The 12,507-nt window shown below is 47.8% G+C and overlaps 1 protein-coding gene across 5 annotated transcripts in view; it reads left to right on the top strand.

The window, feature by feature from the left end:
- The window catches only part of MLLT10 (MLLT10 histone lysine methyltransferase DOT1L cofactor), a 223,990-nt gene that overhangs the window by 84,153 nt on the left and 127,330 nt on the right, over positions 1 to 12,507 (top strand). For all 5 annotated transcript variants that reach the window (XM_044295627.1, XM_044295626.1, XM_044295628.1 and 2 more), the window contains one exon: positions 931 to 985. In XM_044295627.1, the coding sequence (XP_044151562.1) occupies positions 931 to 985 (55 nt within the window). The remainder of the gene's footprint in view (positions 1 to 930; positions 986 to 12,507) is intronic.

Consider the following 12,507-nt stretch of genomic DNA (forward strand, 5'->3'; position numbering starts at 1 on the left):
AGAAAGGATGTAGCCACCGGCAGGTTTTCAGAGGAATCTCAGCTCGGCTGTCCACACCACAATTCCGCGGTATAACCCGCCATGTTGACGGCCCTTCCACTATCCCCCACAAAGTTAAAACATAAAAATGGTGTGCGCCAAATTTTGCAACTTTTTGTTACGCCAGAAAACTGGCTCACAGGCCATGATAATTTCCAGAGTTACCAGTTTGAAGCTCTATCCATGTAAGGCCCGGTTCACATCAGATACGCTTTTCTGTTCTTCTGTTCCAGGTAAATAAAAGAAAAAAATTTGGAGCGACTGATCTAGTGCCCAACGGATCCCATTGACTTTAATGGGGTCCGTTGGGTTACAGTGCAGGCAGTAGGATTTTGTCCTGCTTTTTTGCTGGAATTTGTGACGTAGCCTCCTACCAGATCCTAGCCTCACACCTCTTAAAGCGGAGAGACGGATACGTCTTGCCCACACTGATACATTGCAGCAAACTCTCAGGAGTGGGATTTCTACAAGCGCTGTGTTTTAGCTCACAGGGATTGCATAGACTGTTGCATTGTAACAAGCCCAGGACCTGAGAAGGTCCTGGTCCTGGTCCGTGTGCTTTGCTGATCCTTTCTATGGTGTGGTCAGTAAGCCCATAGAGGAACAGACTGCCGCAGTTTACCGTATCCGGCATCGCCGGATCCCCATTCACTCTAATGCGATCCGGTGGGGATCCAGACGCTTCCCGGCATATACGGCGGCTTTTGGCCAGATAAAAAATGCAGCGTGTAGTACTTTTTGTCTGTCCGAAAGCCGGCATGTACACCGTATACAGATCACAGCGCAGGCGTTCACGACGTATAGATACTGACCTATAGATACATATGACCAGCCGCCCCTCATACATGTCATCAAGTCTAATTCTTCTTTCAATTGTTTTCTTTCACCCAGAGATGTGAATTGTGTCCTCATAAGGATGGAGCGTTAAAGCGTACCGACAATGGAGGTAAGTCCCCCCCCCATTTTTTGGGTAACAGATTTGTTGTTCCTCATCATGAGGTCCTGTATTGCTGGTACTGGTGCTCCTGTAAGTGCTCCAGACCTGCAAAGATGATGCATGAAAAACGAATGAATGAGTCAGGATTCTGTCCGGATGCTGTTTGATCGCAACATGCATCGCACTTAGGGTCTATTCACACGTCCGCAATTCTGTTCCGCATTTTGCATGACGGAATTGCGGACCCATTCATGTCTATGGGGCTGCACCATGTGCGGCCCGAATCCGGAAATGCGGACCCACACTTCCGGATCCGCATTTCCATTCCCGGAAAAAAAATAGAACATGCCCTATTCTTGTCCTGCAATTGCGGCCAAGAATAGGCATATTCTATTAGTGCGGGCGATGTGCGGTCCGCAAAATGCAGAAGGACCATTGCCGGTGTCCGTGTTGTGCGGATCTGTGGATCCGCAAAAAACACACGGACGTGTGAATGGACCCTTAGGCCTCTTTCACATGAGTGAGTCTTCCGTCCGGATAGGATGCGTGTTGCAAACAGACAGCATCCGGACTGAATCCTGATCCATTCATGCGTTTTTTAAGCATCATCTCTGCAGTTCAGGAAAAATCTCAGCGCGTTCTATAATGTACATTTTTCACGCAGCCCCGGCTCCATAGAAGTAAATGGAATCCGTATGCAATGTGTTTTTCACTGATAGTTGCTCGGAGATGTTGAGTGTTCCGTTTTTTTTCACGTGCATGAAAAACGCATCAATAACTGATTGAAACTTTGTGCAAAACTATCAGTCTTTCCCTGAACAGATCCTGACATAATCCGTATCGCTCGTTTTTGGAGTTTGCAGCTTTTCCAGTTGTGGTAGTTGCCATTTTAGCAGTTGTCTAATGTGTATACATAGAGGGAGAGGAAACCCAGAAGCCACAATTATCTGTAAGGTTATTGCAGTTTACCCCCCCATCCCTCTCCTAAATGAAGCCCAGGGATCTGTGGATGAAAGTGGAGACTGCTTACCCTTCACTATGTGTCCACTCTTTAAATCTGAACACATGTTTGCAATGTCGACTTTTCATTGTGATCAAGTTCAAAGAAAACTGGTTTATTTAATTTTTTCACCATCGCTAGCGTCATGTTTAAAGGCTCGTGTGTCTTGGACCCGCTCCAGCACATGCCTTACCCTAAGTTCACACCTGAGCGTTTTAGCGCTGTAAAACGCTCAACACGTGAAAACCAATGCTTCCCTATGGCCCTGGTTCACACTTGAGCGTTTTACAGCGCGTTTGAACGCGCTGTAAAACGCCTGACGCATAAACAAGTTCTTGAGCTTTTTTTGGGGCGTTTGTCGCGCGTTTTGGCCATAGACTCATTGGACAACACTGCAGTCAATCACACAAACGCGCGTTTACTATTGCAAAAAACGCGCATAAAAACGCGCGACAAATACGCTCAGGTGTGAACCCAGGGTAAAAGGCAGAAAAGCTGGAGCTGAGGTTAGCAGTGTGAATCGACTCTTAATCTTAAACATAGTAACTAGGGATGAGCGAATCGACTTCCGATGAAACATCTGAAGTCGATTCGCATAAAACTTAGTTTCAATACTGTACGGAGCGAGCGCTCAGTACAGTATTAGAATGTATTGGCTCCGATGAGCCGAAGTTATTGCTTTGCGAAGTCTCGCGAGACTTCACATAATAACTTCAGAAATTGATTTATACTGTAAAAAAACATTTCCCCAACTCGGGTTCGGTTCCAAGGAACGACTTCGGCTCATCGGAGCCAATACATACTAATACTGTACTGAGCGCTCGCTCCGTACAGTATGGGAACTAGGTTTTATGCGAATCTGCTTCGGATGTTTCATCCGAAGTCAATTCGCTCATCTTTAAGGGTACTTTCACACTAGCGTTAAAGTTTTCCGGTGTTGAGTTCCGTCCTAGGGGCCGTCCTCCGTCCTAGTTTCGTCCCAATGCATTCTGAATGGAAAGCAATCCGTTCAATATGCATCAGGATGTCTTCAGTTCAGTCAGTTTTAGGGTATTTGGGTGGAGAAAATACAGCAGCATGCCAAAATTCCGGAACACTTGCCGGATCCGTCATTAGTTTCCATTGAAATGTCTGCGCATGCTCAAATCTTTAAAAATGTAAAAAATAATAAATACCGGATCCGTTTTTCCAAGTGACACCGGAAAAACTGATCCGGTATTGCAATGCATTTGTCAGACTGATAAGGATCCTGATCAGTCTGCAAATGACGTGCGTTTGCATACAGTTTTCCTGATCAGGCAACTGAACTGCTTGCCGGAATCAAACAACGCAAGTGTGAAAGTACCCTAAGGCCGAGTTCACACGAACGTGTGTGACCCGTGCTGCGGCCCCCCAAATTGCGGGCCGCAATGCATGATCGCCCGCCGTGTGTCAGCCGCATCGGATCGCGGACCTATTTACTTTAATGGGTCCGCGATCAGCCCGTTCCGCAAAAAGATAGGACATGTTCTATCTTTTTGCGGAACGGAAGTACGGGACGCAACCCCACGGAAGCACTCCGTAGTGCTTCCGAGGGGTGCCGTTCCGCACTTCCGGATTTGCGGACCCATTGAAGTGAATGGGTCCGCATCTGTGATGCGGAATGCACACGGAACTGTGGCCGTGCATTGCGGCCCGCAATACGCCCACGAATCTCACACGTTCGTGTGAACTAGGCCTAATAGTAACCAATCATGTGATCTTAAAAACCTAATTGCCACTTTACAGCCTTCTGAGCTTTGATCTGTCAGAGGTCCTGTCGTTACAACAGGATTTTCTTTTCTATGTGTTGTGATGTGGATGATTGACTCTCACGGAGGACTGTGTGTATGTGAAGGCAAACCAATGCGGAGTTCCTGTGAACCTTATACGCTGAGCTATGGATGAGAAATGGGGAACAAATGGAAGAAATAGGACTGCAGGGTCAGACTACACTCAGGGTTGCTTGTAGTCTGTTACCATGGAGACACATGGACATGTACAGTATAAGAGTTGTAGATACAAAGTAGAGATTTTTTTGTAGACTGCTCCACTTCAGTTTGATCTCGATTGTAGTCTAAAGTCTGGCTCGGTTCATATACTTAATTTTCAATTGAAGGGGTATTCCTTGTTAACATTTATGGAATATTGCTACAAAAGTCCAAACTCTGTGACCCGCTCCTATCTCCAGACTAGTTAAAGGGGTATTCCGATTGTTAGAGGTCCGAACTATTAGATCGGTGGCTTCCTACCGCTGGAATCCCCATTCATAAAAAGAATGTATACCCTGCACGTTAAGTAATTCCAGTAAGTTCATGATCTTCAATTAAAGCTCCCCCTACAATCCATCAGCGGTGGTCGTGCTTGCACACTATAGGAAAAAAGCACCAGCCTATGTGAGCTCCCACAGTCACAGCCACCAGAGTGGCCGGCGCTTTTTCCTGTAATGTGCAAGCACGACCACCAGTGATGGATTGCAGGGTGGTCGTAGCCGTGGAAACGAGCAGTGTCTAATGTGATGGGAAAATGAATCCAGCCAGCAAAGGAGGCAATATGGACAATCACAATACATTAGTAAGTGCCTTAACTTTCGCTACATGATCAATATCATTTGCTGAAAGAAGACGGCCCTTTTAAACTTTTTCTACTAAACTTGTTTGCTCTTCCCTTCTATCTTTTATAACAAAAAAAACTAAAATTAAAATAATAATTGAATAATGTCTTATGTAAGCCAAAATAGAGAACCTCTCAGTAAGGGCCACTCCTGCTCCAGCGGACCCAGGATTCTTCATGTGTCAGATGTACAACCATTCTTCTGCATGTTATACTGTACCTCAGGATGAATGAAATATCTGGGGGTTCTGGGTCCTACCTTCCCCTGGCAGAATTGGCTGTTTGCTGGGGAACCAGGATCTGATCGCCTAAGCTGCTCCTATCTGAGAGGGGTTGTCTCTGATGAGAAGATTGTAATCAGACCATTTTAATCTCCGGATGAGGAGGATCAATAAGTGCATTGGTCCTTAATATTTCTTAAAGGGACCACCACGACAGGATTGGTAATATCTGACTACTGGGGGCCTACCTACCTCTGGGACTCCCATGATCGCTACAATAGAAGTTTTGAGTTCCCCGTTCCTGCTCCGTGAATAGAAGTTTGACTGGCGTGGAGGTCAAACCGCTGAGTGTTGTACGCCGCTATCTCTGTCAGTCCCTTCGTCATTGTTCCTACACTAAAGCGGCCATTGTACGGATGGCTGCGCTGTTATCTGCGACTTGGTCTAAAATTGTGGCCGGGGAAGGGGACGGGCCTTCAGACCTGCCTCATTCATCATTTTCTGTGCCTGTTTTAGAAAATGGTCTAAATGTAAGACAGCAAAGAAGCTGTCTTACATTTAGAACTGGATGCTATCCTCAGGATAGGTCAAAGTTATCTGATCAGTGGGGGTCCGGCACTGCGGCAGATCAGCTGTTTGAAGAGGCCGCCTCACTCCAGTGAGCGCCGCAGCCTCCTCAAAGCTTACCAAGCACAGCGCCGCCCAATGGATAGGGGCTGTCCTTGGTATTGCAGCTGAGCCCCATTCACTTGAATAGGACTGAGTTGTGCCAGGCCATATGACCAATGACCACGACGTCCTTGGCCTAGGAAGATGCCTAAGCGCTCACGTAGCACTGTAATCTCTTCAAACAGCTGATCAGCGTGGGTGCCAGGAGTCGGGCCCCCATCAATCAGTTATTGATGACCTATCTCTTCCTGAGGATAGGTCATCAGTATTAAACACTCAGATAACCCCTTTAATTGCATGCAGTTACAAAAGTATTCAGATCCAGGTGCTGGGTTGAAAAACTTAGAATGTTTTTTGTGGGACAACCCTTTAAATTCAGATCCAGGGACGACCTTTCTGTACCGTGGGCCGTCTACTCCAATTCTTTGTAATCAGCGGTGTACGGAGAACTGAGTTTTAGGTGCACAGTGAAATCGCCTAATAAAGTATATTAGAGAGCGTTTTATCAGAGAATTAGGCCTCATGCACACGAACATTGTTTCCGTGTCCATTCCGTTTTTTGGGCGGATAGGATGCGGACCCATTCATTTAAAAAAATGCGGACAGCACACCGTGTGCTGTCTGTATCCGTATGTCCGTTCTATAGCCCCGCAAAAAAAAAAAAATAGAACATGTCCTATTTTTGTCCGTTTTAGGCATTGTTACAATGGACCCTCAAAAAAAACAAAAAACGAAACGGATGGCATACGGCTGTCGTCTGCATGTACCCTTAGGGCAGTGTTTCCCAACCAGTGTGCCTCCAGCTGTTACAAAACTACAACTCCCAGCATGCCTGCACAGCCGAATGCTGTCCGGGCATGCTGGGAGTTGTAGTTTTGCAACAGCTGGAGGCACACTGGTTGGGAAACACTGCCTTAGGGACATCTTATTAAAAGTTCATATGAAGGTTTAGTTACTGTTTAATAATGATGAGCTATAAAATATAATTTTTCTTGATGTTTTTGGTCTCTCGCTTTTCGAGTGTCTGACTCTTCGCGGTCTGTGTGTGGGATCCTGGAGAATACCAGGTTAAATGTGATAGACTATGACCCGTTAATAGGACAACGCCCTAATCCCGATCTCCAGACATGCAGGAACCTACCCGTGTAGGTGATGGATCGCTCCTAATCCCTGCGCAGCCTGATGGACCCACAATGCATCACATGTTGTTCCAGGCCTTCCTGGCAGAGTACGAGCCAAGGTGAAAAGGGAGCGAAAAATTGCCAGATGCTGTGTATAAAAATCCCAATTTTATAGTATTCATTATGTATCAGCGTTTTGTCTTCATTAGCCTCAGGAATAATACATGCCAGATGGATCGGATTTATCTCTGTTCCAACTTGTACCTTGAAGCTTTTGGAAGTTGTTTGTGTTTTTGGGAGGAAGCCAGATGTGGGGTTTCTAGTTTGGAAAGAACATGTTCGCTATGCACAACTGGACAGAGCGGCTCAAGGACATCTATCGTAGGCGGAGGAATTCCAGAGCTGCTGACAATAGGATTTGGACTGGTATGGCTACCTGCCGCCTTGCCGCCAAGATGAATATTTGTGTTCCTCGTGTCGGTCAGGGTGGGCGATATTGGTTCTTCTTGTAGGGATCCCGCTGGTGAAGAGATGCTTCCTGGGAAAGAAAGTATGCAAATTAGGTCTCCGCCAGAAGGATGAAAACTGTCTCTCTAGTGCCACCTATAGGTAGCTGCCCTATAATTCAGTGTCTGGACCATTAAAGAACCTTGGAGGGCTATCAGCCGAGTGTTACCAGTAAGGGTGCGAGACAAAAAGTTAGTGTGAAAAATCTAAAAAAACGCTGCAAAATCAGCATATTTTTTTGGCCAGTTTTGCGGTATATATTGTGCTGGAAATCTGCAGCATAATTTGACTTGCTGGGGATTCAAAATTTGCAACGCAGGTCAGTCTCCATTCTGCCGTTTTGTCTCATCCAGTTTGCTTTGCATTGGGAAATCTGCTGGAATATCCCCCCATGGGTCAGCCTTCCCTAAAACTCCCTCCACCAGCTGGATCTCTCCCCGGGATTGTTGGGCGTCCATTAACCCCATTGGAGACTGCTGAGTTCAGCATCTGCCCCGCCAAAATATGCATTGCCTGCCCCAAACGGGGCTACCTAGTCATTGAGGACTCCGTCAGCACCATGGCTGTAAAAGCTTTCACCGGAGCGAGGAAGAGCAACCCCCATCGTCTCCTTTCCGGCATTGCATATACGAAACCTTATAATTGTGATGTGCTCATCTGATCCCATAAATCTTCTGAGCTCACAGGCGGCTGCTGCTTCGTCCCCCTGTGTTATTTCTTTTCTGCTGGGGCAGGATGGTCACAACACAAAAGTTGTTAGTGAAATCCGAACCCTCTGGCTGCCGACCAGGAATGCCGTGTCGCTGGGTTCACCAGGATTTACCACTTGCGTCCGCCTGGTATGAGGCCAAGGAGCCGCGCCGCGGTGTTTTTACATTTCATAGGTTTTCAATCAGAGCTCTCGAGTCGGACGCCAAGCTCTGAGTCAGCAGGTTTTTCTTTTCAAGCATTACTCCCTTTTTAATCTATAGCGTTTTTATTGAATTGAGCTCCCGATGTCCCCCCTTCCTTCTCTTTGTAATCTAGGTTCTTCAGTAATTCAGTCCAGCAGATTTTGGGTATCTCAGCGGCAATGCCACGGTCTAACAGACCGCACGTCGAGAACCCAGGAAGGCACATTTCTGTGGACAACGTGGTTTTGAGCACGTGTCCCCGAGATCTGCTGGACCACATTACTAGTGGTTGCTGTGCATTATTAGACATCTTGTTCATATTTTAGGGTAGCAGTCAGCGGCGTGGTGGGTTCTGTTCATAATGGAGGCTGTGCCAAATCCCAACTGATACCGATGGGTCCCATTGATGTTAATGGATTCCACCCTAGCCATCGGAAATATGAGAGTGCTTGACTAAAATGCCAGAAGAACCCCCGAATGTCATAGTTAATAAATGGAGGATCCCTTTATATGTTTCTCTATAGATTAAAGGTGTATTCCCTCCTCATACATTGGTGGCATATTGCTAGGATATGCCACCAATATCTGATAGGTGCGGGTCCCACCTCTGGGACCTGCACTTATCTCTAGAACGGAGTCCGCAAAGTGAAGGAGAGTGGACCGTTCATGCAGCGACATGCTCGGCTATTTTCGGAAGTCCCATAGAAACAAATCTAGAGCACACCTAGCAAACGCAGCCACCGCTCTGTTCACTTCTATGGGGCTCACGGAAACAGTCAAGCTAGCGCTTGGCTATTTTCAGCAGTCTCGTAGAGAATGAATGGAGGGCGGCCTGGGCACTCCACTCTCCTTCACTTCCTCTGGCGGTGGGACCCGCACCTATCAGAAATTGGAGGCATATCCTAGTGATATGCCGCCAATGTATTAGATGAGCCAACCCCTTTAAACCTAATATGTTATTGGCTTGCATACTGGTTTTCCCATCTGGACATTGAAGGCATAGGCTATGATATGGCGTCAAAGTTTGATACCTGCAGGTTCCACCTCTAAAACCTGCTGCTATCTCCAAAACGGTGTCCACAAAGTGAAGGAGAGCAACCTTCTCATGTGCACAAGCAAGCGTGACCATTTTCAGAACTCATAGCGGTGAACAGAGTTTGGCTGTGCTTATGTAGCTGCTCTGCCTTCTGGGCCCCATTCTGTAGATAGGAGCAGGTCTCACGGATGAGACCTGCCCCCATCCCAGTGATATGCCATCAATATTCTAGATTGGAATATCTTAAGGTGGCCATACACATTAGACAAAGATTTGGGGAGTTAAGCCGCTGCCAAAGAAGTGTGGCAGCAGCTATCTCCTCTCCAGTTCACAATACATACATGGTTAGTCGAGGATGCATGTTCGGGGGAAATCAGCACAGCTGCAGACCATTATATGTATGGTAACCTTTAAAGTTCACTAGCAGAGTTCCTTGGTCTGCTGACGTAGGCAGGAGCTGCAATCTTGTGGCATGGTCCTTGCCTTCGTCTATAAGACTGCACTCGCATGGCCATAATACAGCTGTCTTATGCTGCACGTATTCGGCCTCAGATCCCGTCCTGGCTGCAGGTCTATTGACTCAAACTAGCAGCATCATAGGAAACCCCACTGATCACCTGTCTGAAGGGCTCTCCAGCCTGTGACGTCAGATCAATTGGTCACACAGCCTTTATGTAGATCAGTCCCATGCAATTGAATTGTATTGTCCTGCAATACCAGGCACAGCCACACTACAATTTATGGCGCTGTGTTTGGTGTAGGGCTGCAGTAAACGATTATTTTATAAATCGAGTATTCTACTGATTTTATTTTTTACGATTATTGGAGTACCCTAATAAGAAAAAATGAATTAATAGACTGTTTTCCTTTATAAAAACTCATCAGACCCCCTGCCATCAGTCCCCAACACCCTTTGTTCCCCCAAGTGCATCCGTTCCCCCAGTGCCATCAGCTCCACTATCCATCCCCCAGTGCCATCAGCTCCACTATCCATCCCCAGGTGCCATCAGCTCCACTATCCATCCCCCAGTGCCATCAGCTCCACTATCCATCCCCCAGTGCCATCAGCTCCACTATCCATCCCCCAGTGCCATCAGCTCCACTATCCATCCCCCAGTGCCATCAGCTCCACTATCCATCCCCCAGTGCCATCAGCTCCACTATCCATCCCCCAGTGCCATCAGCTCCACTATCCATCCCCCAGTGCCATCAGCTCCACTATCCATCCCCCAGTGCCATCAGCTCCACTATCCATCCCCCAGTGCCATCAGCTCCACTATCCATCCCCCAGTGCCATCAGCTCCACTATCCATCCCCCAGTGCCATCAGCTCCACTATCCATCCCCCAGTGCCATCACTCCACTATCCATCCCGCAGTGCCATCAGCTCCACTATCCATCCCCCAGTGCCATCAGCTCCACTATCCATCCCCCAGTGCCATCAGCTCCACTATCCATCCCCTAGTGCCATCAGCTCCACTATCCATCCCCCAGTGCCATCTGCTCCACTATCCATCCCCCAGTGCCATCTGCTCCACTATCCATCCCCCAGTGCCATCTGCTCCACTATCCATCCCCCAGTGCCATCTGCTCCACTATCCATCCCCCAGTGTCATCTGCTCCACTATCCATCCCCCAGTGCCATCAGCTCCACTATCCATCCCCCAGTGCCATCAGCTCCACTATCTATCCCCCAGTGCCATCAGTGCTACCCCTCCAATGCCACCAGCTCCCCCATGTCATCAGTTGCTCCCCCTCCCAGTGCCATCAGCTCTCCCCCACCCAGTGCCGTCAGCTACCCCTCCAATGCCACCAGCTCCCCCATGTCATCAGTTGGCTCCCCCTCCCAGTGCCATCAGCTCTCCCCCACCCAGTGCCGTCAGCTACCCCTCCAATGCCACCAGCTCCCCTATGTCATCAGTTGCTCCCCCTCCCAGTGCCATCAGCTCCCCCCCATGCCACCAGCTCCCCCCACTGCCGTCAGTTCCCCCACTACCCCTCCTAGCCATCAGTGCCCAGCCGCAGCGCCAGTGAACTAAAATGTCCTGAGGATGTGTGTACGTCAGGATGCAGTGCAGCGCTGTGCGAGCAGGCGGGTGACCACGGAGTGTGAGTAATAGCAAGCTCTTCACTCGCACTCTGTGGTCATATGGCACAAATGAATCATCGATTCAGTTCGATCAATTTGAGGATTTTTTTGTGTCGAGTTAATCGATTAATTTGAGTAATCGTTTCAGCCCTAGTTTGTAGTACAAGGGGTGAGTTAATAGGTGGAGGTGCCGGAAGTCGATCTGAAACTGATGACCTATCCTGAGGATATTTAATAAATGATTGATGTAAAAATTAAAATCTGACATCACATAGTATGTGACCATCTCTTTCTAACAAAGCGAGGACCAGCCCTGTACCTCACATGGATCCAGAGATCTCCACACTCATTGCTCTGGCAGCTCAAAGGGGGGTGTCCTTTCTCAAAGGGGGGGGGGGGGGTGTCCTTTCTCAAGGGGGGGTGTCCTTTCTCAAAGAGGGGGGGTGGGGTCCTTTCTCAAGGGGGGGTGTCCTTTCTTAAGGGGCATACATTTTCTGCTGAGCGAGTGTGTCCACCTCAGTGAGGTGGACAAGAAATAAGGAAAACAAGAAACAGCAGGTGGCGCTATACAGATACATTTTATTGACTATCTCAGTGGCTATATACATTTCAATTACATGCAATTACAAAACCATTCAGATCCAGGTTGGTTTAAAAACTGTAAAATATTTTTCTTGGAACAGCCCCTTTAAGTAGCAGCATTTTCTGTACTGCACAGGAGATAAAACTGGACACGAATTTCTATTCATGAGACTGGGTGGTTGTCACTTCCCTTCCCCCACACACAGTCTTCTAGTCTGATTTGGCCTCCTGAGGGTTTACATGGGGAAGCTTTTAGGAAATGTTACTATAAAGCGCTGACTTTCTTGCAGGCGGCTGCGCTGCTGATCACTGTGGGACACGCGTGGAGAAGTAAATCAGCACGATATTAATAATACATGGCAATAAAGACTGAGATCCAGGGTAGCCGGCTCTGATGACTCCGATATTAAACCATTTGTTCTGAATGTTCGGTTTATTACAATGAAACTGCTGGTATGTGAGTTAAATGGCTGCCGTGTTATTACAGGGAATGTATGGTACTAGGCTGGAGATCGCGTAAAGACTCTGTCCCCCGAAAATCATACAGTGTCACCTCGGCATGACTGGCTGACAACCTGTGAGCTGGTGTCACATGTGCCCTCGCAGAGGTTGTCAGTTGGGCTGCCCTGATTGTACGGCTAATCTTAGTTATAGAGGGACACGGAGCAGATATGATAAGAAAGCTGTGTGGGAAAGGAACTATTTGCTACGCAACCGTGACTTTTGCCACCTTTACCACAGGGTCGCAGGATGAGTGTCTGATCACTGCGGGCGTCCCTGCTT

The sequence above is a fragment of the Bufo gargarizans genome, chromosome 5 (genome assembly GCF_014858855.1).
Source record: "Bufo gargarizans isolate SCDJY-AF-19 chromosome 5, ASM1485885v1, whole genome shotgun sequence".
Lineage (NCBI taxonomy): Eukaryota > Metazoa > Chordata > Amphibia > Anura > Bufonidae > Bufo > Bufo gargarizans.